The sequence below is a fragment of the Cornus florida genome, unplaced genomic scaffold, assembly GCF_030987335.1.
Source record: "Cornus florida cultivar Cherokee Brave unplaced genomic scaffold, ASM3098733v1 CherokeeBrave_3.0.0_Hap2_Chr08, whole genome shotgun sequence".
NCBI lineage: Eukaryota > Viridiplantae > Streptophyta > Magnoliopsida > Cornales > Cornaceae > Cornus > Cornus florida.
In genome coordinates this window covers 63677892-63704530 of record NW_026775578.1, presented here as the reverse complement: position 1 = coordinate 63704530, position 26639 = coordinate 63677892, and the positions used below count along the sequence as shown (strand labels likewise).

Below are 26639 nucleotides of genomic sequence, written 5' to 3'. Positions count from 1 at the left end.
TATGAACTGGACTAAAAAGAACACAAAGAAGATGAAGAGCATTACCAAGCTCTCGTAACAAAAGATGGTGATATTTGATGGCAAGTGCATTATTTTATGGTCTATTAATCCAGGTTTAAAGTTCCATTTTTGTTTTAACATTAATTCAGACAAAAAAATATATAAATATGCGTGTAGACTTGAACATAGATATATATTCTTTTTTAGAAGCTTACATAGATTTATTTATATTGGATAAAGGTTCAAACTGAAAAAATTGGCGAGGATGCATCAAGTAAATAGGACAAAAATATTTACCAACAAACTAGCCATACCTGCAACATCAACTAGTGGAATGTTTCGCCAATTAAGAAAAAAAAAGGTAAAATGAACACTAGGGCTGGTCGCATTTGAAGTTCAAAGTTTCACTTTATGAGTACCACAACTGAGTAACCACCTCAGGAGGGTGAACTTTTCATATTGGACACTTCCAAAATTTGAAGACTTTCGATAGTTCGGGGTATTCTCCCACATCCAAATTCGCAACACCGTCATTGCGGTTCAGGCCATCCTATCTATCGAGGCTGCAAACCTGGATGCCCTCCGAGTTAGGTGCTTGGCGTGACACTGAATTAAGGATTGGGTTTGCCTTTGATAATAATTGAACGGGTGAGCGCTTGTCCATTTATTCAAAAATTTAAACTGTTAAGAAGTACTGCATATCCACCCATTTATACCCAATCACTTTCTCATTTGGTTTCGATATGCGACAAATAACTCTTATTACACTTAATAGCATAACTTCACTATCCTCAAAAAAAAAAAAAAGAGAGGAGGGCCTAGTCGGGTCGTGTAAAAGAATGTGTTTACTTTATCGGAGAAACTTACAAACCAATGTACAATCTTTTTTTTATTTTTTTGGAAAGGTAAGTATTGTATAAATGAGTAAGAACTTTACAAGTCATGCCAAAATAATAGGACCAGCCCATGAATAGTGGACAGAGCCCAACAAAATACTAACAATGAAATCTGAACACTGGGCCTAGCCCAACAGAGGCAAAGACAATGTTTACCAAGGAACAATCTTGTCCCTTTATAGAGTAACAATATTTTATTAAAACAATTTATTGTAACTGACCAAAATAACCCCATGCATTAGCCAAACCAAATGGGTGAAATCAATTCCAAGTAGAACCCTCTTCAACTTTCAGATCATAACTCAACTTGGTAGCCTTCTCTCCTAAGCTTCCCATGTCTTTATGTGTATATATATATATATTTTGCAATTGATGTGGTAAACCCATTGTCACTGAATCACAGTAAACCCAACCGTACCATCTCCTCTCAAACAGGCCCTCAACACCCACTCTGTCGTCCACATTTCTCTTTCTAAATTCCCGTCAGAAACCATGGCGCCCAATCTAAAAAAAGCCCCATCTGGGTTGCCTTCTCTTCTCTCTACATCCTCTCAGTCCGGCCAATTTCACCTCCGCCGATCCCCCAACATCCTACGAAATGGTACCCAAATTTGGCCTCCCGACCATCAAATCATATTCTGTCTCCTCCGACGGAAGTTTCGTCGTCAAGCTCGAAAATCTGTGTTATGTACTTTCTGAGTTCTTGGTTTATTACAAGAAGCGAATCACAGGGAGTCCTCGATTGTTGTCGCCGACGAGCTCGCAGTCGGCGTTGCAGAGGGCGGGGCGGATCCTCTTACTGCAAACGATGGAGATTTACCCAAAAGCTCAATTTGTTGGGTAGTACGCTATACTCACCCATTTATATCCGTTCACTTTTTCATTTGAATTCAAAGTGGGACAAATAACGTCGCTGTTACAGTAAGCTATTTCAGAGCAATGAAATTAAAAGAAACAATAATTATTGCTGACCGATATATCTTTCATTCCTCACCCACAATGAAGTGAGTCCATTAGTCAAATTAAAATATCTAGAAAGTCATCTTTGTTGACGGTTGATTATCTATCCTCAGATATATATCAGAAGGATAAGGAAAACGAAGGGATGGTAGAAGAAGTTCAAGACCTCAGGTCCTCCAAAAGGAACTAAGTAAGTTGATGATGCTCAGATTTTGCCATCTCAATGAATTTTCAGTTACTTCCATTTCTTTATTATTATTTTGTTTTATTTTTATTTTCTGAACAGGAATCAGTATGGGCTTTATTACTCTCTATATGATGATTCTGAGCTGACAAGTTTAGTTCCGCACAACTTTAATTTGGAATATTGGGTCTGCTGGTTGCATAGGTTGATTCCCTTTTGCTCTCTTTTACCTATCTAAATTATTGATTGGCGTTCCCTTCTTTTGATTTCTTTTTAATGTTCAGCTTTGTTGTGGAAGTACTGTGTGCATGGTTGACTTTAATCATACCTGGCTTGAATATGATGAGATATTAAATCAGTAATACAAAATATGCACTTTGTTTTTTAAGTGATGTAACTAGTTTTCCTAATTGAATTCTTGATTATGTGAGAATTTAAATCATTAATACAAAATCTGCATTTTTTGTTGAAGTGAAATGGTATGGTTTTCCATTTAGGAAATGGAGCTGCCATTTTATTTTAAATTGAATTATTATTTTGTCTCTATTCTTCAGCCATTATATCCTTTCTCTTCAGCCGTTATATACTTTGAAGTGACAATATGGCCTCCACATCAAGAAGCCATACACTGGAAACAGAGGCCCAGAGAACTAGTGGAATGAATGGAGCTCAAAGTAACTTGGAAAAGAGCAAGGAAGAGGAGAGCTGTAATACCCCTAATTTTAAAATGATAGTCTCGGTAATTTTTTTAAAAAAAAATTATTTTAATTGCATTTAATTTAATTGCATTTAATTTTTTAGTTGATTTCTTGGCAAATTGTTTACTTGTTTAATTGATTTAATTATTTGTTAAATGTGTTAATTGATTTAATTGTTTAAATGAAATTGTGTGTGATGATGTGTATTTATTTAGGAATTTAATTGTTTTATTTTATTTTTATTTTCATATTTTTAAGGAATTGGATATGAATAGTAGTAATGGACCAACTAATTGGGCTCCATGGACTACTTGGATAAGGGGTTTAATGAGTACGGATAATTACCCATGTATATGTATATTTAATAAATAAATAAATATATATATATATATATAAGGAAAGTCATATATATTTATATATTACATATAAAAAGGATTACACATAAATTATACGTACCATATATTTTAGTTACCTTTTTAGTATTTAGATTTTATTTTATTTTTATTATTAGTTTGGCTTGGATTGGGAAAAGGATTAGTGTTATTTTATTTGACTATAAATATATAATTATAAGGTTGTGAAAGATGTTAGAAAATATATTACGTACTATATTTTAGAGAGAGAAAGAAGGAAGAGGAAAAGGAAGAAGGAGGTTAGGGTTTTTATCAAATCCCTAAAGGCAAGTTCTAATTCTTCTCTTCTCCTTTGATTCGTACCCTATGCATGCTAGATTAATTCTAAGTTCTTTAAATAAATTAATTGAATCTAATTACATGAATTTATTTGGAAATTGTATTTCATGTTTTAATAATGGGTTTTAATTAATCTGTTATGCCGAATTGGCATTATTGGTGGCCTTGATTTTTAATTTAATTTAATTTAATTTATTTTATTTTACTTGAATTAATACTCGCATGTGTCAGTATTGTGTATATATATATGAAATCAAAATTTGTTCATGCTTAAAGAATGCACACGAAACGAGGGAAAATTAATGAACCAGTTTATATATTAATCGGTGTATGCATATATAGGTAAAGTCATACGGTGTTTTTGCATAATTTGTGCGCGCCGAACGAGGAAACCATTGATAAGGGATTTAAATAAAAAATCGGACTACAATTTAAAGGATAATGAGACTTTGTGTTTTGTCATGCACGCCGAACGAGGAAGAACAGTTTAGGAATGTTTCAGTTTATCTCATTGTATTTGCAATTGAAATTTCACTTCCTTTCTAATACATACACGCGGCACGAGGATGGAAAGGTCAGCTTAGAACAATTTGATATTGTGAGAAATTGTTAGACAAGAAATCTGGTATATTACAAAAATCAGTTATGCATTAAATATTTTAAAAGTTAGACTAATTAACGTTGGATATTAAACTGAGGCTATTGTTTTGTTATTAAGGAATTTTGTATTAAATTTTTATTTATTTAATAGATTCATTAAGAATTGAAGTGCATAATTTAAGTTTACATGTTAAGTATGGGTTTAATTGTAAAAGGATAAATTAATTAAACATGGTTGGGTTAAATTATTTTAATCAATTGTTTAGATTTAAATTAATTTAAACAAGGCATGGAGATGTACAATTTAGTGGAGTTGCATGTTAATTTCTTGTGATGTAAATTAAATGCATGCCACTTAGAGTTGATATTTTGCTCAAGTAAATGTAAAGGATGTGTATATGATTTTTATCATATTTATTTGGATTGTTATATGGAAACATTATTGACATTATCCTTGGATTTGAAATTTTTATTTGATTATGATATGGATTAATGCACCATTATGGGATTGGGGCATATTAGGGACGGATTAACTTAAGAGTTAAGTCCTACCTATTTTAAATAAGGGAACGGAGTAACCATAGTGTTAAGTCCTACTTATTCGTGTCAGGTCAACGGAATAGTTGGATGACATATTATTAAAATAATAATTGGATAGTTTATTTTGATGATTGGATAGGACGGATTTTATATAGATAATTATACGCCATGATATGAGCTTAAGTCTCAGGATCAGTGGTTAGGGTGCGTATATTGCCAGGGATGTGTAGCTAGATATAGCGTAGTTGTGTACCCTGGTAGGTCTAGGTACTCATGCCCACTATATGTGCGTTTTGCACGTTACCTACTATTCAAGTTGAGACAACTCTATAGTCTAGTGAGGTTTCTTTAGTGTGTATATATCTATTTATGGACTATTTAGTTATTGTTGAATTAATTAGGATGTGTACGTGTATCGGGTCTCTGTTTGGGATGTAGTAGATTAGAACTTGTATGTGGGCCTGACCCACCATTATTTTTCAGGTGTTCGTCAGTTCCAGTCTTAGAGATTGTTCGTGCCAAGCAGAGACAGTCATTCACTCTTCCGACTCTACGTAGGACTCTTCTTCATGGTTTAATTATTAGTTTTATTTCAGTTCAGTATTTCAGTTAGGATATTGTTAGGGGTCCACAATATGGATTTCCGAGTTGTAGTTTAATTAATTACTAGTATCCGAGGATTGGAGGATTTTATTATTGGATTTTTAATTATTATTTATTTGAGAATTTTAAAATAGGGATTTATTATTTAGTTTCCTTCAGCTTATTATTTATTTATTTTTAATTCATCTTGTATTCCAATGCTTGTTTAAATATTAATTGTTTGATATCCCTCGGATCTGTGCTCGGACTTGATCACTCGTGGCTCTAGAATCGAGGGGTATCACAAGAGCACCAATACAGTCCCATTTTTCAAGCTATTCTCATTTGCAGATTCTGCTGATGTTATGTTGATGATTGCTGGTACCATTGGTGCCATCGCAAATGGGTTATGCATGCCCCTTGTGTCAATTCTTTTTGGGGATCTGATTAATTCTTTTGGACAAACCCAAAATAGCAAAGATGTGGTTAGTGTAGTTTCTAAGGTAAAAATTGCTCGATAAAGCCTAAAATTTTAGATTTTTTTCCGTCTGTATTGTGAAAAAAAAAAAAAAAAAAAAAAAAAAAAAAAACTCTCACTAATAATTCGTTCTAATGCTAGTTTGGTTGACAGTTGCTCTCAATTCCAGCATAACATTGTCTTTACCTACTTACTTTTTAGGTATCACTGAAATTTGTCTACTTGGCTTTGGGGGCTGGTGCGGCATCATTCCTCCCTAAGTGCATGATACATCTAACCCTTTTAAATTATTTTGACAAAAAAAAAAATGCAGAGAAAGAGATTTATATGCAAAGAGAGTTTTGAACTATTGGCATCAAGAATTAAAAAGCATATATGTGTCTGTTGTTTGTTAGAGGTGGCTTGCTGGATGATCACTGGAGAGAGACAAGCTGCACGAATAAGAAATCTTTATCTGAAAACTATATTGAGACAAGATATTGCTTTCTTTGACAAGGAAACAAATACAGGTGAAGTTGTTGGGAGGATGTCTGGTGATACTGTTCTCATACAAGATGCTATGGGCGAAAAGGTAACACTGCTAAAACTACATTTACCACATTCCCACTACTTAATAGTGGCCAAGTTAATATGCTTTTCTTTTTGCTTTTTCTTTAATGTGTATCACAATATCTTGTTTTACTGCAGGTTGGGAAATTTTTACAATTGGTATCTTCATTTTTTGGAGGCTTTGTAATAGCATTTATCAGAGGGTGGCTTCTTACACTTGTCATGTTATCATCCATTCCTCTACTTGTAATAGCTGGTGGAGCCATGTCCCTCATCATATCCAGGATGGCATCCCGTGGGCAAAATTCTTATGCGAAAGCAGCAATTATCGTTGAACAGACATTTGGCTCAATCAGAACTGTATGTCACTATCCCAGAATCAAATTCTTTCAATAAACTGTGTTTAATTTTGCTGTTTTTTGATTTAGTGAATTGGTTCCCATTTGGCTACTACCTAGGTTGCATCATTTACTGGGGAGAAGCAAGCTGTGTCTAATTACAATAGATCTCTTGTAAATGCTTACAAGTCAAGTGTTCACGAAGGCTTGGCTTCTGGATTAGGTTCAGGAACAGCTCTGTTTATCTTGTTCTGCAGTTATGCTTTGGCTATATGGTTTGGTGCAAAGATGATACTAGAAGAAGGATATACTGGGGGTGAAGTGCTCACTGTAATTGTTGCTGTATTGACTGGTTCCATGTGAGTGGGATTGCTTATTTTTTACCTTTTTGTGTAGTTTCTAATGAAGTTGCTAGGGTCTGATTGGTTCAGTTTTCTGAAAACAGTTTTCAAGAACTAAGAAAACAGAAAACTATTTTTAGATAACTGTTTTTTATAGTTCTTTGAGAACAAGTCTTTTTATAACTGAGTTTCATTAACTTGAACCAAGCAGAATTTTTGTACAATTTTCTGATTTCCAATCCCATGAAAACAGAAAACTATTCTCAGAAAATTGAACCAAGCAGGCCCATAGTTTTTTAGTACCACATAAAGGAAAACACTTTATCCTAATGCTTGAGTTTGTCAGTTTGGAAGCAAATCATATTATTTACGTCTTTTTGCTGCAATGTGTATATTTCAGGTCTTTAGGGGAGGCATCTCCCTGCATGAGTGCATTTGCTGCAGGTCAAGCTGCAGCATTCAAGATGTTTGAGACTATTAATAGGAAGCCGGAGATAGATGCATATGACACGAAGGGAAAAATATTGGATGACATTAGTGGAGACATAGAGTTAAGAGATGTCCATTTTAGTTATCCAACCAGACCAGATGAGCAAATATTCAGTGCATTCTCTCTTTCTGTCCCTAGTGGCACAACTGCAGCTTTGGTTGGGCCGAGTGGAAGCGGGAAGTCAACATTGATTGGTCTGACAGAGAGATTTTATGATCCACAAACTGGTGAAGTACTTATTGATGGAATTAACCTAAAAGAGTTCCAGCTTAAATGGATTAGGGAGAGAATTGGTCTCGTCAGCCAAGAACCCGTGTTGTTTGCAGTCAGCATTGAGGATAATATTGCATATGGGAAGGATGGGGCAACAATTGAGGAGATTAAAGCAGCAGCTGAGATAGCAAATGCTGCCAAATTTATTGATAAACTGCCTCAGGTTCTTGCTTTGTGTCCATTTTGCTACTCTTTCAGCATTATTCTTCACTTTCATGAACACGTGAATTGTTAGTTTGCCTTTGAATTTTTAATTTTAATTTAGGGATTACACACCATGGTGGGTGAGCACGGAACGCAGCTGTCTGGTGGACAGAAGCAACGAGTTGCCATTGCCAGAGCAATTCTGAAAGATCCACGAATTCTACTTCTAGATGAAGCAACAAGTGCACTTGATGCTGAATCCGAAAGGATTGTGCAAGAAGCATTAGATAGGATTATGGTCAACAGAACAACAGTCATTGTTGCCCATCGTTTGAGCACAGTGAGGAATGCTGATATGATTGCCGTGATTCATCAAGGAAAGATGGTTGAAAAAGGTAGCTTAGATATAAAGAAAATTTAAAGATTTCATCTCAAGTGTCAACTGGTGGTATGATTTTTAGCGGACTTGTAGTTTTATTGTGCATTCTGTAACATATTTCCAACATTTGAGAAAATGCCCAATTCAATCCAGCTTCCGAGTAGTTACACTGGAAGATATGCTTCTTTCTACTATAGTATTAAACATTGTTATCTTTCTACTATAGTATTATAAATTGTTTTAGCACAAATGAAAAAAAAAATTCTCCAAAAATATATATACGTTCTAATGAAAATTTCCAGTAATTATAAAATTTTGAAAATTTCCTAATTTAGTTCCTAAATCTCAACCATTTTTTTTTTTTTTTTTTTTTTTTCACCATGGTTCTGATAAATCAAAGGAAATACATATCCATTAGTTTCATATTTGTTAATTGAACAGGCTCATATTTCGAACTACTCAAGGATCCGGATGGAGCATACTCTCAGCTCATACAATTGCAAGAAGTGAACAAAGATTCAGAACAACAAGATGCAGTTGAGCAAGACAAGTCAAAAATTACTACGGAATCTGGTAGACGTTCAAGTCAACAAATGTCATTCCTGCATTCCACAAATTGGGGATCATCTGGAGCAGGAAACAGCAACCACCACTCACTCTCCGTCTCATTTGGTCTACCAGCACCACCCAGATTGAGTGTTCCTGAAACTGCATTAACAGAACCCGGTGGCCTCCTACCAAAACTGTCAGAAAATCGTCCAGAAGTTCCACTCCGCCGCCTTGCCTATCTCAACAAGCCAGAGGTTCCGGTTCTGATAGCAGGAGCCATATCTGCAGTCATTAATGGTGCAATATTTCCAGTATTTGGTCTACTAATGTCAAGTATGATCAAAACATTTTATGAGCCTCCACGTGAACTAAGGAAGGATTAAAGTTTTGGGCCCTAATGTTTGTAATTTTGGGATTGGTATCATTACTGGTGTATCCAGCACAGACATAACTTTTTTTCTGTGGCTGGGAGTAAGTTAATAACACGGATCAGGTCAATGTGCTTTGAGAAGGTGGTTCACATGGAGGTTGGTTGGTTTGATGAGCCCGAGCACTCAAGTGGAGCGATTGGTGCAAGGCTGTCTACAGATGCAGCTAGTGTGCGAGCTTTAGTTGGAGATGCACTTGCTCAAGTGGTTCAGAATGCTGCGTCTGCAGCTGCAGGTTTGGGCATTGCTTTTGTAGCAAGTTGGGAGTTGGCACTTATCATCCTTGCTTTGCTACCACTAATAGGAGTTAGTGGATATGTTCAAGTGAAGTTCTTGAAAGGGTTCAGCGCAGATGCAAAGGCTTGTTTTCAAACTCATGCTTGATTACACACTTCATTTCTGCAACATGGTCAAAAAAGTTTTTCTAATCTAAGAGAATTTGCAAAGAACATAAATATTCTTTGAGATTCAAAATATTGCAGTTACCCATTTAGAACTGCCAGTAATTCTCTTATGCATTCAGTACAGCCATTTTGAAAATTGTTGTTGAAGTTTGAACAATGTTCTAATTATTTACACAATTTCTCAAAAGATTTCAAATCTAAATGGTTGCAGATGATGTATGAGGAAGCGAGCCAAGTTGCTAATGATGCAGTCGGAAGTATAAGAACAGTTGCTTCTTTTTGTGCTGAAGAGAAAGTGATGGAACTGTACAAAAGGAAATGTGAGGGCCCTATGAGGACAGGGATAAGGCTAGGGTTAGTTAGTGGGATAGGTTTTGGGGTATCCTTTGCCTTGCTTTTTTGTGTCTATGCAACCAGTTTCTATGCAGGAGCCCGGCTTGTTGAGGATGGAAATACAACATTTTCCGATGTTTTCCGTGTAAATATATTCTATATTCTCTGAAATAACTGTATTCAAAGCATCGTTCAAGTGCTGTTTTTTTTTATTCATTCCATTTTACTCGATATCCACCTAGCTAAGAGAAACTTGAAACGGAGGTTTTTATACTATACATGATTCTGTAATTCTGAGAAATCTGTTTACATTGCAGGTCTTCTTTGCTCTAACCATGGCATCTCTTGCTATTTCTCAGTCAAGCTCCTTAGCCCCTGATTCCAGCAAAGCCAAAACTGCTACTGCTTCCATATTTGACATCCTAGACAGGAAGTCGAAGATAGACCCAAGCGATGAGTCTGGGATGAAACTACAGAACGTCAATGGAGAGATTGAGTTTCGGCACGTTAGCTTTAAGTACCCATCTAGGCCAGATGTTCAGATTTTGCAAGACCTCAGCTTGACCATTCCTTGGGGCAAGGTAAAGTTTAGTCATTACATTTATTTTGTTTTTCTAGTTCCAATTTTTAAGGAAAATGTAGTGTTTGTGTCATCATACATACAACTAAGTGATCAGCTCTTTGGATTTCGTCTTTCAGACAGTCGCTCTGGTTGGGGAAAGTGGATGTGGAAAATCAACAGTTATCTCATTAATGCAAAGATTTTACGATCCTGATTCAGGTCATATTTTGCTTGATGGAATTGACATTCAGAAGCTCCAGTTGAAGTCGTTGAGGCAGCAGATGGGTCTTGTGAGCCAAGAACCTGTCTTGTTTAACGATACAATACGTGCAAACATCGCATACGGAAAAGAAGGAAATGCTAGTGAGGCAGAAATTTTAGCTGCATCAGAGTTGGCAAATGCCCACAATTTCATTAGTGGGTTACAACAGGTTACAACACTCTAAATCTGTTGAAATTAATTAATTGATCAAGCTTCATGTTGCTGTCAATTGAATACATACTAAATAGTTGTGGTACACAAAAGGAACTGAAACTTTTGATAGGATGTGTGAAGCCTGTACACCTTAGCACACTTTATGTAGCCCTAATTCTATAAGGATATAGTAGGGGGCGTTTTTCATCATTCTAAGCACTCCATGATTTTTGTTCTTCATCATAGTGAACTCTCTGACTCTGTAGACTTAGCTCTAGTTTTGGATGAACAATGTAAATCTGTGTGTTCTTGCTTGTTTTTTTGTTTCGACAACTTTTTGTTCCATAACTTTCTGTATTGGCCTTAATTGATGAGTTGAAATAAATTGCTAGGATACTGACTACTTTTAATGCAGGGGTATGATACGATAGTAGGAGAGCGAGGAGTCTAATTATTAGGCGGGCAGAAGCAGCGTGTGGCTATTGCACGGGCTATATTGAAAAGTCCAAAGATACTACTGCTGGATGAGGCTACTAGTGCACTGGATGCTGATTCGGAGAGAGTGGTTCAAGATGCATTAGACCGAGTCATGGTGAACCGAACTACAGTGGTGGTAGCACATCGATTGTCCACCATCAAGAATGCGGATGTTATTCTGGTGGTTAGAAATAGAGTCATCGTGGAGAATGGGAAACACGATGCTCTGATCAATATTAAGGATGGTTTCTATGCCTCCTTGGTAGCACTACACGAGTGTTTCATCTTAGTAATGTTTTCTTCTTCTTGTATTTTTTGCGTTTTCATTTCTTCAAAATATTTTTTGAACAATTGCGATTATGTTGTGATGATAATCATGATACTGCTATGAATATAAGTTGTTTTTAGATTTTACTTACCAGGAAAAAAAAAAAAATTTGTTTTACAATTTTGATACATATGAACTGGACTAATAAAGGACACAAAGAAGATGAGGAGCGTTACAAAGCTCATACCAAAAGATGATGATATTTGATGGCAAGTTCATTATTACATGTTGTATCAATAATTTTTTTTAGACAATAAATATGCGTGTTTGTATAGAGACTTGTACATATATACATCCGTTTTGCCATGTTTTTTTTTTCTTAAATTTGGTTCCCTGGGCTAATCTATATTCATGTTAAAAATGACCCGTTAAAGTATTATTATTACTTTTTTTTCCCCAATAAACAACACACAAAACACTACAGATAACCAGCACATCAAGAGACTCTCCTCAAAATGAGCAACATCCTGCTAAGGTCAGCCGGTTATACCGACTGGCAATATGGACGTGGATTGCTAGCCATATCAGCAATTGTATAGTTATAGTGTATTGGTAGCGGATGGTCACGATATGGGTTAACTACTATTATCATTTTATTATTATTTTTATATATTTAATATTTTGATTTAAAAGAATTAAAAATATATTTATTTTTTTTATTTTGTGTTTTCTTCAATTGCTATTTTTCCAACCAGTTGAAAAAAAAATTATATTTGAATTGAACAATTTCTTTAACAAATTTGAGGGTTGCATAAATAAAAATATGTTACATATTTTTTCACAATTAAATAAATAAAATAAAAAAACATTACATAATTTATTCCCAATTACATAAATAAAATAAAAAAGACATGACATATTTTCTCACAATAAATAAAATAAAATAAACAATTGTTGCAAGTTGCATGTGAGACCGTCGAAGGCTGGCAATCAGTGTGTTAACGTATCACCAGCCATTTGATGGGGCCCGCATATTGCTATCCTTAGTTCCTTGCACCGTTTCAAATCTTGACAATACTAATTGCGAGTTGGCCCAAAAGCCTCTTATACTGGCTGCTCTGAACAAGGAGAGTATCCATCAGGATATGAGAAAAAGCAATATCCTGAAGGAGATGGCACGGAGAGAATTTGGCCACAGCATTGAACTCCTCGTTGTCATGTCTCCGCACATGGCTAAATGCGGAACGAGAGAGTTCTCTAAAACGCAATCCTAATATCAAAACCTAAAACTCCAATCTCCACATGACAAATATCTATAAACAACACAGCCTTGCAAACCATAGAAGAATCACTTTCAAACCAGCAATGATTAAAATTAAAAGTTATTAGCCCAAAGAATTTTTTTTTTATTTTTTATTTTTAAGTTAAAGCAATTACGCACACATTCTACTTCCACCGATATTTTGAACCCCCGACCTCCCCTTTGGAGGAAAAGGGGTAATACAGCTGGGCCATTTGCTTTGTGAAGACACGATGCTTCAGCCCAAAGATAACGTCTAATACTCCGTAGTATGAAAGTTTGATTAAATGTGTTTTGGCATATCGTGTCAAATTAAGATTTGATTGATATATTAAATAAGTTAAGCAAGTCGTATATGTATGAAATAATTGTATCGTGTTAAGTTGATCATGTAACAGGTCACATGACATGATCATCAACACTTTCTTTCTGATTTAATATATCGACTTACTTAAGAAAAATAAAAATAAAAAAAGAAATATCCCGATAAAAATAAAAAATGAAAAAAAAGGGGGCTTAAATCAACCTAGCAGCATGTCCCACCCATAGTTAGGTTGATCTCAGAGCTCCCAGTGCATCTGTATTCCAAAGATGTGCAAAGAGACTACCTGACAGATCACACAGAAATGCGAGAGAAAAATTCAATTCACTATATTTTGGTTGAATTGTTGGAATAATCGGACTAATGGTCACTCATTACACTCTAAGTGACGTAAGATTGCATGCCGACCAACAATATAAAATTCTTATAAAATTTATAAAAAAAAATAATAATAATAAAAACCAATCAATCTCTAGATTTCATTAGTGAATTTATATAAGAGACTAGTTGAGAAAGTTCAGTTTCAAGCAGCAGCAACATGCAACACTTCAAACGTCACTTCATACGTAATAGCATATGACATAACGGTTGAAAAAGTCAAGTTCAAAGCTCCAACATTTCAACAATTCATGGAAATTTTTTGTTTTTTGTATTTTTCTAGGTTTTCATTTCATCAAACAACCACTACAATTTTAGAATGCGTCCTTGTACATTAACATGCTATTTTATATAAAATTATTGTGGAACGATCCAAGTTCATCCCTAAATGCTTTTTGTTTAGAGATATATATGAAAATTACATAAACACTATAAGCCCAATATATTAATCTTGGATTAGAATAAAAATAAGCAAACGTACAACATGTACGAGTTTCAAAAACATGGCCATCTACCATGCCTCTTGAGGTTTTTCATCGTCAAGGTTTAATTAAGGAGATACATTTTCATTATCGACACAAACTGAATTGTTGATGAAAAATTTAAGTTTGGCACAATTAAAGCTTCACTTAGACTCAATTGAAAAATAAATCTTGAACAATCCATACTTCGACTCATTAGACTTGAATAACATATTTATAAACATTCGTGAATAAGTCCACCCGAAACTCGTGAATGTGACTCATTTTTTGAGACTAGTTTGGAGTGATAGTTATTGTTTTCCTTATTAATCTTAATATCAAGTACAAATTTTAGTTCAAGCTCAAGGATATGCCTGAAATAGACTAAATGAATCAAACAAACTACGTTCAAGGTTGGCATGTAATATCCGATCCAAGTTTGAACAATTATATTTGAACTTAACTCGAATCCGAAATGGAGCTCAAACTCAAATAATCAAAAGGTCGACTCAATACTTGATCTAGTTGCAACCTTATCTCTCAGTCTATTAAACAAGGCGAAAGATTCACTCAAAACAAAATATAATTAAGTTTGTCCCTCAAGAAGGAGAGTCGAAACAATTATCTCGTCACATTAGAAAAAGGCGATGATCAGTTACTCTCAATCATCGAACAAAATACATCTGATAATTTTATAGTATGATTGTCGAAAACATTCTTCTTAGAAAAATGACAAATAAACCTAATCAAACAATTGTCCTACTTGTTCTATTTTATGACAGGACAGACTTACCCTCAATCATCGAATAATTTGTATCTAAGAATTTATAGTCGGCGAGACAATTCGCGTCATTTTTCTCAAAAAAAAATAAAAATAACCCTAATCAAACAACTGTCTTACTTGTTGCATTTTATGGCTGGCGAGGCTTCGGCCTCTCCAATCAATTAGTTTGATCACTACAAACAGCACAACTTTCTTCTTAAAATGTTTCAAATTAGATTCATGACAAATCATTTAAGACAATCATGGAAATTAACTTTTAGTAGATGATCCGTAGATACAGAGAGTTTATACAAACAAGTTAGTTGACAACAACATACGCCGTTACGTAGATAAAAACACTAAAATAGTACAAAATCGAAACTATAAAAAAGTCCAACGCCAAGTCCAAGACACTTTAATTTCAAAAATTGGAAACAAAACAACAAAAACAGTTACATGTAGTACTATATATAAAATCAAATTAACAATATCTACTATTTATATACATAGAAATACAAGTGGGGTTGGTTCTAGCAAACCCATAGGGGAGACCAGGAGAGCCCACAGAGGGTCTCTCATGGGGGACTGAATCACAGCTCTGGCTCTCTCCGATCGCCTTTACTTTCTCTCTCCAGGTTAGTATCTCTCTCTCTCTCTAAATCTGTGAATGTGATTTGGGTTTTTTTGGGATTCTTCGTCTGAACGTTTTGGATCTGGGTTTCTTTATTTTAGGTCAAATTTCGATTGTTTTGTGTTGAATCGTTTTGTTGGATGTTAATTTAGGGCTTTTCCGATTTTGGGTATTCACGCTTTTGTTATTTGGAAGTGATTTTGGTTCTCTGTCTGTTTTGAGCTGATTAGGAGCTTGTATCGGATTTCTTATGTATCTTATTCGCCAAAATTGAAATTTTTTATTTTTTAGGGTGTTTGAATTGAATTTCAATGATGTTCTGAACTTGGGTTCGAGTTCAATTATTTGTTTCGGCTATAACAACAATAAACAAGATAATCTGTCATAGGATGGCGCTGTTCTTTTAAATATATTTTAAGGGAAAATAGTGTTTTCTTTTGGGTGGTTAGATTTTGAGGCTGATTTGTATTTTCATTGTATGTTAATTCCAGGTGATTCAACAGTGAAATTTCAGCTCACAGTTTGGTCTTTGGATGCTTTCAAGGTCTAAATTTTGAAGCAACAGTCCACATACGCCGTATACTTCAGGTCAGCATCTTTGTCTAACTTCAACCACTAGCTACCAAGAGTTTCTGTCAGTATTTTGACCTCTAGATGGTTGGAAAGGCATACAAGCAAAGATCAAGAAATTTGACTTAAAAACATAGCATTTCCATTATTTGGGGAGTGTATCACTAAAGTTAATCGTTTGTTAAACGCTGGGATAGCAGGCAAAAACGTTAGCCGAGATCTTGTTTGGTAACTTCAGATTGTTTTGGGTTTCAAAATTTCGTATGGCTGTTGCCAAGAGCAACAGCAGCAGAGAATCATCATCTTTCCAACTGTGCAATTGCTACAAAGTTGCCAGCTTGGCTGAAACTATTTTAGACTCATACCAGATCTCGAATTTAAAAGATCGATATTTTCTTGGAGAGCAGTTGGGCTGGGGGCAGTTTGGTGTTATCAGGGCCTGCTCTGATAAGTTGACTGGAGAGGTGTTGGCGTGCAAATCGATTGCCAAAGATAGATTGGTCACACCAGACGATGTGCGGAGCATCAAGCTTGAAATTGAAATAATGACTAGGTTATCTGGCCACCCTAATGTTGTAGATCTTAAAGCAGTATATGAGGATGAAGATTCTGTCCATTTGGTGATGGAGCTATGTGCTGGAGGGGAGCTCTTCCATCTGTTAGAGAAGCATGGGAGGTTCTCTGAGGCTGAGGCCAGGGTTCTATTTAGGCACTTGATGCTAGTGCTGGTGTATTGTCATGACAAGGGTGTTGTTCACCGAGATCTGAAGCCAGAGAACATCCTCTTAGCCACAAAAACCTCGTCCTCACCAATTAAGTTGGCTGATTTTGGTCTTGCAACCTACATAAAACCAGGTAGCGTCTGATTTTTCTATGATGAACCTTATGATGCTAATTTCCCTGCAAAATTTCTGATTGTTCAATGATATAAACATTTGGATTTTGTCCAAACAGGGCAGAGCTTGCATGGGACTGTCGGTAGCCCTTTTTATATAGCTCCTGAGGTACTGGCTGGAGGCTATAACCAGGCTGCTGATGTTTGGAGTGCAGGGGTTATTCTGTACATTCTTCTCAGTGGGATGCCACCATTTTGGGGGAAGACAAAGTCTCGAATATTTGATTCAGTGAGGGCTGCTGATCTTCGGTTTCCATCAGATCCATGGGATCGCATATCTGAATCTGCAAAGGAACTGATTAGGGCAATGCTTTGTAAAGACCCTTCTCAGAGGATCACAGCTCAGCAGGTTCTAGGTAGGTGGTTTACCCTTTTTTTTAAACCAGAAATGCTTATCTTGGTATTTCTGACCTTTACATTCAGGCACCCTTCTTTGGATTTTGGTAGGATGCATATCTGTAATGAGGAAGGTGTTAAGATTGGGACGTAGGAAGATAATATATTATAAAGTTTGCACTTACCAGATAATAAAGGTTGGCATTTTTGTTAGTAATAAGATTATACTAGATGCATCGAAAGAATGGGGCAAATCAGTATAACTGGAAGAAATACAAAACTGAAAAGAATCGCGAGATAACAGCCTTGTTCAGAAACAGAGAGTTCAAAAAGCCTCCTGGATTACCAGTGGCCTAGCGGTATCGGCCTCTTACTTCCCAAAAGAAGGTCAGGGGTTCAAGTCTCATAAGAGACGTGTGTGTGAGTACCAACTAGGAAAAAAAAAAAAAAAAGCCTCCTGGAGAAGACATTCTCCTAAATTCATCTAAACTGATAGTAGTTGGATTACTCTATATCAATGCTTGGCATATATGTGGTCCATTTTAAGATTTTAGTTTACACAAGTTGATTATTGTGTAGAAAAACAAATTGAACTCTGTGCATGCAATTCTGTCACACTGTGTTGTGAGTGGCTTTTTTTTTTTTTTCCCTAAATGTTGTGAGTGGCTTTTTACTATATATTATTGATCTAGCACTGGTGTTCTTTGGTGTGATCACGTTATTACTTAAATTAATGTCATTAATTTGAATTTGAACATGTATATGTGTTGTCAATTAGCATTGCTTATGTCCCAAATCAAGACAGAGCGTCCAATTCTGTTTCAATTTGGTATATTCGCACCTGCATGTTTGTTTGACTTTCAGGCTTTGTCTAGAGCCCCATTTTCTACTTATTTAAACTCTCCTCCCTTTTTATCTCCCATTACAGAGACGTTGATTTTGCATCATGTTTTTTGTAGATCACTCCTGGATGATGGACCTTGCACCTGTTTCTAAGGAACCATACAAGTTTGAACAGGAAAGCTATGGTGAATTGGGTTTCGGTGGAGGTTCTTTCTCTAGCTGTTTCTGCACCTCATTTATGGCCAGAGATCAGGACATCAGTTTCGGCACTGGATCACCTATTATTTGTGATGCACAACCAACTTCAAACACACGCGGATCTTCATTGTCCTCTTTTCTGGTGGAACCATCAACACCTTGCCTTGAATCTGGTGGGTTTTCTTTCCGTAGCTGTGGCGGTTCAAACACCCTAGAATTCTCAACACCTGTCTCTTCAATGCCAAGCTTCGCTTTCTTCAGCCCAGGCTCCCTGTCTGAGCAAGGAAATCATCAGTTGGATTTTTCAGCCAACAAATCCGGAGTAGACTCAGTTCACAGAGGTAGTTTAGTTTCTTGTATTTCAACTTTATGTAGTGTTTAGAAGAACATTTGACATGAAATGACACCAAACTACTGCCTAATATGCAGAAACAAGCTTGCAGAAGATGTTCTTGTTGCCAGATACTTCTCTTTGCTTTGGGCATGAGGCTAGAGAAATGGAGCACAAGGCAGTTGAAGTTAAAAGGCTCGGAGGAACTAGTGGGTATAGAATATCAGGCATCCATAGCAAGAGGAATCGCACGATAGGCCTTGGTGAGTTCGAGCAGCTTGATATCATGGTCACTGAATCAGTTATTCGATGGGCATCTTGCACTCACCTTCCTACTGCAACTTCACTGCGATCTTCTCTTGTTTGCTGAAAGTGTCGACGAGCTGAGTAAATCTCGGGTGAGCCATAGGTATCTGACGAGGGATCAAAGTGCATCAATTGATATGCCCACTTGAACTTTCTGATCTAATGTAATTTATTGGTAGTTTTCTTGTATTGAGCTCAAGTCATTGTAACATAGTGCTTATTTGCCACTTGCCAGTGTTAGTTTAGGTTCACCAATGTGGTATTATGAGTGTTGTATTCCTGGAGTTTGTTTTAGCTGTTTACAATGTGGTATAGAAAGGGTTCCAAGTGATGGCTACTGAGTTTTTTTCCTTGTGCAAAAAAATGTTTGGTGTATCTTGAGTTAGAACTGTTCCAAGTTTCATTTTTGCACTTGAATTAAGTCTTGCTTGAGCCAAGTCCCACTGGGACAAATTGTTCTAATGATTTAGAATAATGCCTCATTGAGTGAGCCTTTGTAAATAATTAAATGTTAGGTTTGGGAGCATTGAATCGATGCCTTGGTTTTGGAACTAAATTTTCTCTAATTTTAAATTCGAGACGCCAATTTGATTGTCCCAAACGTAACAAAAAGGTATTCAGAAACATAAAGTGTAGGTTTCTAGGAAGCACGGACACTCCACCTAGGGATGCCGTGGCGGTGTCGGAGTGGCGGTGTCGGAGTGGCCTGAACACGACTAGAAGTATCTTGAAATTTAAATATTTATTGGCGGTGTCGGATAGGCCTGAACACGACTAGAAGTATCATGAAATTTAAATATTTATTTTTTGATTGGACATGGTTGGGACACGATGAGGACACGTTTTGAATATTTCTGAAACACGGCAATGATATGTTTTGGACAATTTCAGGACACGACAGGATAATTTTGTAATTATATTTTTTAGAAGAATGAAATTTAAATGTCATTTAAAATATATTATGTACTAATATGAAAAAATAATATTAAATTTAAAATAACAAATATTTAATTCTAAACTCCAAATTAATGCTTTCATTTTTTATTATGTGGATAAAAGGAGTAAAAATGATTATTTTTCTACATATAAAAAAATATTATATTATTATTTTTGACGTATTCACGTTGTATTTGTGTCTTTTTTTCTTCTTTTTTTTTTTAATTTATTGTATTATTGTGTAGTACGCTTGTTCCGTGTCTGTATTCGTACTTTCTAAGTAAGCTCTTTTTACGAGATTGAAAGGAGAAAAAGAAAAGAACAAAAAAAAAAAAGGAGGAGTTATGAGATTGAAAGGAGAAAAAGAAAAGATAAAAAAAAAAGGAGGAGAAGAAGAAAGCTTGTTCTAAAACTATTAATACATGTACTAAACCTAATTTTAACATTGATGAATAGGGTCTTGCACTAAATGGGAGGATTGTTGTATTTGTCAATACCTGCACTAGACCAGGCTTGTAATGTGTGTAGTGAAAAGGGTGAGTTGGTGGACCCCATCCAACTCAAAATATGCCAGAATCCACTTTGGTAATGCAATGATATAAACCACTATAATTTGTGTTGTATTGTCTCTACTATTGCTGAGTTGTAAGAAATCAAGAATATCTAAGAAAAAGGGTCCCACACACACACACACAAACACACACATATATAAGTGTTTTTTTTTTTTTTTTTTTTTTTTTTCACATATATACGTGTTGACATTGCAGGCAACATGAGTTAGGTGCACATGGTTGATTGATTGAGAGGCACCCGAAGGTGGGGGGTGGGGTAGGGAATTTTGGCAATCAATTGAACTACCATATCCAAGAGACATGTCAATAAATGGTGCTCCCTTTATCCACAATGCAAGCATTGCTCCACTCCAAGAAAAAAGAGTCCACAATTGTCAAGTGATGGGTCCCATTTTTTTCTCCTCCCAGACCAAAACAATCAATAGAGTTCTTAACTTAAAAATGGGAATTGAAGATGGGGTAAATTTGACTTTCTATTTTTACCACAAAATTTTCAAGTGATAGGTCCCAGTTTTTCTCCTCCCATGCCAATACAATCAATAGAGTTCTTAGCTTAAACATGGGAAGATAGGGGTAAATTTGACTTTCTATTTTTACCACAAAATTGTCAAGTGATAGGTCCCATTTTACATGGGAAGATAGGGGTAAATTTGACTTCATATTTTTACTTGGATGGATGTTGGCTGCAGTTTATCACTTACCAATGGGTAACTAAGAAGATTCACATACCATTTGTTAAAAAACAGTCAAAATGTAGAGCCATTAAAAAGCAACATGTTCATTATGGGCATGGTTGAAAATACTTATTTTGGGAAAAATAATAAAAAATAAAAATAAAAGACAAACTGAATAAATTAGTAATCAGGTTTGGCTGTCATTCAAAATTGGATATCAATTTGAATTTAAGATAAAGGTAAAAAAAATAATAATAATAAAATAAAAATAAAAAAGACAAACTGAATAAATTAGTAATCATATTCGTGTGTTCTGGCCCCATTTTGAGAGACAGCCAAACCCTAACTGGAGCTTCAATGTTTGCCCTAATAAGGTACATGCAATCATGTTTTAGGGCCCCTTACATCTTCATCAGAAGGGGAAGAGATACAGGATGGGGTATTGAATAGGGCACAACTGACTAGTGCCCATCAAACTTTTAAAAGAAAATTTTCTCCAGTTACATATATTTCCCAAATATTACTAATAACCCGTTTTAGGGTGCTCTTGAAAAAAAAAAAAAAAATGCTTTTATCTATGGAGCTATCAAAAAATTGCGATGAATAAAAAGCATATTAGGTGTTTGGTGACACATTATAATAAGTATTTTTCATAACTAAATTATTTCATAATATATTTTTGTAATTTTTATAATAATATATTTTAATAGGATGTTACTATATTTGATAATAATAACTTTATTAAGGAAAGTGTGTAATTATTTTTATAAAAAATAAAAAATACAAAATTATTTAATGAAAAAAAGTTAACTAAAATATTCAATCTCTAATTTTGAAAGTTCAAAATTCTTTAACTTCATTCAAAATCTCTATAGAGCTAAATTTAAAAATTATTAAAAACACCTTTTAATAGAGTAACCAAACACATCTAAATGTAATTTTTCAAAATAAAAGGACTTTTAAACCATAGAGAAATAATCCCAAAGGGATCAATACTCATAAGATATTGATGATGACATGGTATTACTAACTGATTAAATGTTAACATAGTGAATAGGCTTCACTGAAATAAATATGTTTTTTACTTATGTAACGAAATATAATTGGGTTGATGACGCCAATGACACGAGATCACTGGACTACTTTATACTGTATATATTAAAAATGATTGAGGTCAATTAAACAACGGACTTCACTTGTTATTGAAATAATTTCAGCGCGCCACAAGTATAATTGCACCGAAAATGATTTAAGTTGGTGGACATGAGTGATTTAATTATGTGACAAAATATAATTAGATTTAATTGCACGGGTAGGTTAGTTGAGTGACGGTTTAAACAAATTCTCAAAGGGAAACATGTCAAGTTTCATGATGGGTAGATTGTGTAAAGGATTATTATGGTTCAAAATGGAGCTGATCTATGTGAATTTGAGTTTAAATCTATATTTTAATGTTGTGTTTTTATCTGGATTCGAAGTAGATCCTATTTAGACAATTTATATTCAACTCATACAACCCATGTAAGTCTTAAAATACTAAAATTGTCCCAAATTTAAATCGGATTTTGAGTTGAATAGGTTTGGTTTGTTTTGAGATAAAATATTTTTTTGGAGAATTTTTTTTTTTTTTTTTAGACAAAAAGTTTATGTCAAGGTTGAGAACGAGTCCATCGAGTGAGGCGTGTAAAATAGTTTGTCAAAAATTAATAAATAAATTATTTTTATTAGATTTTAATTTTTTTTTGTCGTAAATATTTTACGACAACCAAACATTATGAAACGCAAATAATATTTTTTGAAATATATTATACGCTCAAACAAACAAAACCAATATATTTTATGTCAGCTCATATTCAAGCCTAATCCAAAATCGTGTTGATCATTTCAAAGAAGAAACATTTCCAACCTATTTAAATTCAGATTCAAAATCAAAATTCAATCTTAAAATTTAGATTTCGATTTAGATCAAATTACAAGTCAAACACATAGCCTCAAAAAAAATATATATATTTATATATATATACACACACTCTTATTTAATATATGAGGTAAGGCTTTTATGATAATGATAAGGTCTGCCTTATGGACACAATTCAACCTCATATTTCAATGTGCACCTTATTGTTCCACATGAACTCTCACCACTCACCACAATTAATCTTCGTCTACAAAAACTTTTTCTCTTTGCCTTTTAACAATCAAACCAAATGGGGTGTCAACTTCACTCCTCAAATCCTCAAATTCTCTGCAAAATTCCCAGAAATAAACCAACCCATTTATTCTCTATTCCTTCACTCCAACCAAAGCCGAGAATCCAAACAGTAACCTTATCTTCCTCGAACAACAACAACAACAACAACAACAATCAAACCAAACAACAGCCCATTTCCATTTCCACCACCACACTCACTCAAACCCAAGCACCAAAAACTGATTCATACAGTGTCAAATTTGAGACCTTAAGTGGCTGCAAGCTTGGTATTTCTAGATATCCAGACTTCGAATACAATGCCGAGGGAGGCAGGGGAACTGGGACAGGTACAAAGATCATAGATGATGATTTCGATGGCGAAATCTCGGTCTGTTTCGATCTGAAAGCGCTGTACATTCCGCCATTGATGAGCTCAACCACTCGGTTCTTGGGATTGCCATTGCCACCCTTTTTGAAAATACATATTGTTCCAGAGCTACTTCAAGGAAGGATTGATCGAGAATCTGGCAAGGTAGATTTTTTTACCACAACCCATTTCATACTTATTGCAAATTATGTTGTTGATGTTACTGCTTACTAGGTACTAGCAAGTTCGTTCATGAATAATTTCTTCCCAATCAAAATTACACTACAATTTATGAATTAAAAGTCTTTTTATTGCAAATTTCTCTTAATGACAGTAAATTTAAAGTCATTTTTATTGCAAATCTCTCTTGATGACATTACTATTTGATAATCCAATTCAACGCCTCATTTTGTGAACGAATTAAGTGATAATGCAACTCGAATAGAAAGGAAAAAGGTAAGCATTACTTGAAATGGAGGAATATTTTAAATAAAAGAGTTTTAACTTATCACTTAACGCTTAACGGATTAAAATTCAAAAATAATACTAAAAAATATTTTTTGCCACTTAAAAACTTCTATCATGTAATTCGGCTCTGAAAACTTTTAGTACTTAATTTTTAATTTTATCGAAAAACAATAGGTTCTTTCAAGTCCATTAAAACTAGGGATGCACAAAAAACCGATTAAACTGATAAACTGAACCATACCAAACTCGAAACTCGATCGATAGGTTTGGTTTGGTTTTTTAACGAATCGATTCGGTTACGGTTCTAAAAATATGAAACCGTTTATAAACAACTTGAGATGCTATAACACTAAACCGTACCAAACCGTTTTATAAATTGTTTATATATTTATATATTTTGTATTATATAAATAATAGAATAATAAGATTAACCTTTTAACCAATCAACTGTATATCATAATATAAAATAGAAAATTATATTATATATAATATATATTTTAAATTCATATATATATTAGATTGAATTATAAAAAAACCTAGAACTGTGAAACAACTACCAAACCGTTTTCTCACGGTTTGGTTCGATCACACCTAATTAAAAGTTTTTTTTATTTCTTAGTTCGTGCTCAAACACACGTCCTTCCACTGAGACTCGAACTCTTACATCCCTTTGGGAAGTAGAAATCTAATACAGCTAGGCCTGTTGGTCCTAATTGAAGGTCTTCATATTCTACTTTCACCTCGAGATAATACAGAAAATAGTTCACAAAAATCACTAGCAGTCATTGAAGTCAAGTATTTTTCAAAGTTAATTCTCAAAACACATCTTCCTTCTGTTGTTGATGTTGCTAGATTATTGTTGTTGGTGTGTTTGTAGGTTGATCTTGAGTTCAAGGCCAAATTCTGGTTCTCTGTTGGGAGTGTCTACAAAGCTCCACCGTTGGTGGTGGCGACGGTGTTGACGTCGGAGGAATCAAAGGGAACATTGAGGAGTGGAAGAGGGGAGAGGTTGGATAAAGAAGGGAGGTGCAGGCTGGTTGGGGTGGCGACTGTTCAACCTATTGATGACTTTCTTCTGGATTCCTTCCTTGCCCTTCCTACTGAATGCCTTGCCATCTTGAATGCCATGATCTCTTTTTCCATCAATTAAAAGATTTTTCAACATCACTGCTTATATATACTGTTATAGAATCTTGCTCTTGTTGCAGAAAAAAATGAGTAAAGAAGACCATAGAAGTAGTACTTCTCTGTTTTGCTTCCAATGTGCAGATATATGAAACCACTATAATAAAATGCATGTCCAATTTTTTATTTTTTATTTTCTTCAACTTCAAGTAAACTTACCTACATTATACTTACCAAGAAGGAAGGGAGAGGGATTATATCATCTGGACTAATGTATATCTATCAAAATAAAGTTGAATAATTAAAGAAGTATTTGGTATTTTGGAGATTTTATTGAGTTGAGTTGATCTATATAGAGATTCAACAAATGAAATAGATGTATGGGATATAAATTTAGTTTCTGAATTTTTACTTTTAAATATTTCGTTAATAGTACCATTTTCAATTAAACCTCTGGCCCAAAAATAAAAATATATTAGAAATCAAATTATATGTTTTTTGGGGGGGCTTAAATGTTTTGTTGTATTAAAAGAAAAGGTACTAACGTATACAAATGTGAACGAATATCATTTCCAATAGCAAACAAAAACAGAAATAATTTTTTAAGAGAAAAATCTAAGAAAAATATTCCAATAATCACCAACAAAGTAGCTAACATACTCTTTATCACCGTAAATTCCAAAAGTAAATTCCAAAAGAATGATTTAGACATGATTCCAAACTAATTTAACAGCTTGATACCAAACTAATTTAACAGCATGTTTATCTTCTTTCATATGATGACATCTTCTCGATCAGTTGTAAATAGTTAAAATATAATTTTTTTTGTTAATTGTTCCTGTTGTTATCTCAACTTGGGAACATAACCATTAAAATCATTACAAATATTGAGCAATTGGAATAAAACTCGCATCTCTATTCTAAACTATAGAATTATTGTTAACCCCTATTCTATTTATGGCCATTCTCATCTTTAATGAACTGTTAGGGGAACATACCCATTAAAATCATTACAAATATAGATTAATTGTTAACCCCTATTCTATTTATAGCCATTCTCATCTTGAATGAACTGTTAGGAACATACACATTAAAATCATTACAAATATTGAGCAATTGAAATAACACTCGCGTCCCTCTTCCAAACTATAGACTAATTGTTAACCCCTAATGAACTGTTAGGATAGGTGACCATCAACTGTTAGAATTTACTGTTCTTTAATGAACTGTTAGAATAGGTGATCATCAACTATTAGAATTTACTGTTGAAAACAATCTTCTAAAATACATACGACTCTACATAATTCAATCTCTACTTCTCTAAAATATTTTTTATTCTTGATACTTCTACAAGTTTTTATAATCTTCCACTCCTATACTCCGTAATTCTGC

General features: G+C 34.5%; 2 protein-coding genes and 1 pseudogene across 2 annotated transcripts; all 3 read left to right on the top strand.

Moving 5' to 3' along the window:
* Positions 1-2142: 2142 nt before the first annotated feature.
* Positions 2143-11726, top strand: LOC132271887 (ABC transporter B family member 21-like; annotated as a pseudogene).
* Positions 11727-15293: 3567 nt separating this feature from the next.
* LOC132271888 (calcium-dependent protein kinase 26-like) lies at positions 15294-19251 on the top strand. Its single transcript, XM_059773383.1, has 6 exons — positions 15294-15439; positions 15927-16023; positions 16206-16860; positions 16960-17256; positions 18196-18618; positions 18707-19251. Exons 3-6 carry the CDS (start codon positions 16269-16271, stop codon positions 18976-18978), a joined length of 1584 nt encoding a protein of 527 aa, XP_059629366.1. The 5' UTR covers positions 15294-15439; positions 15927-16023; positions 16206-16268; the 3' UTR covers positions 18979-19251.
* Positions 19252-23240: 3989 nt separating this feature from the next.
* Positions 23241-25575, top strand: LOC132271886 (uncharacterized). Its single transcript, XM_059773382.1, has 2 exons — positions 23241-23819; positions 25000-25575. Exons 1-2 carry the CDS (start codon positions 23304-23306, stop codon positions 25270-25272), a joined length of 789 nt encoding a protein of 262 aa, XP_059629365.1. The 5' UTR covers positions 23241-23303; the 3' UTR covers positions 25273-25575.
* Positions 25576-26639: the final 1064 nt, after the last annotated feature.

Coding starts and splice junctions, on each gene's coding strand:
- LOC132271888 (XM_059773383.1), top strand. CDS start 16,269: ATGGCTGTTGCCAAGAGCAACAGCAGCAGAGAATCATCATCTTTCCAA. Junction 17,257..18,195: donor CACAGCTCAGCAGGTTCTAG/GTAGGTGGTTTA, acceptor TGTTTTTTGTAG/ATCACTCCTGGATGATGGAC. Junction 18,619..18,706: donor AGTAGACTCAGTTCACAGAG/GTAGTTTAGTTT, acceptor CCTAATATGCAG/AAACAAGCTTGCAGAAGATG.
- LOC132271886 (XM_059773382.1), top strand. CDS start 23,304: ATGGGGTGTCAACTTCACTCCTCAAATCCTCAAATTCTCTGCAAAATT. Junction 23,820..24,999: donor TTGATCGAGAATCTGGCAAG/GTAGATTTTTTT, acceptor GTGTGTTTGTAG/GTTGATCTTGAGTTCAAGGC.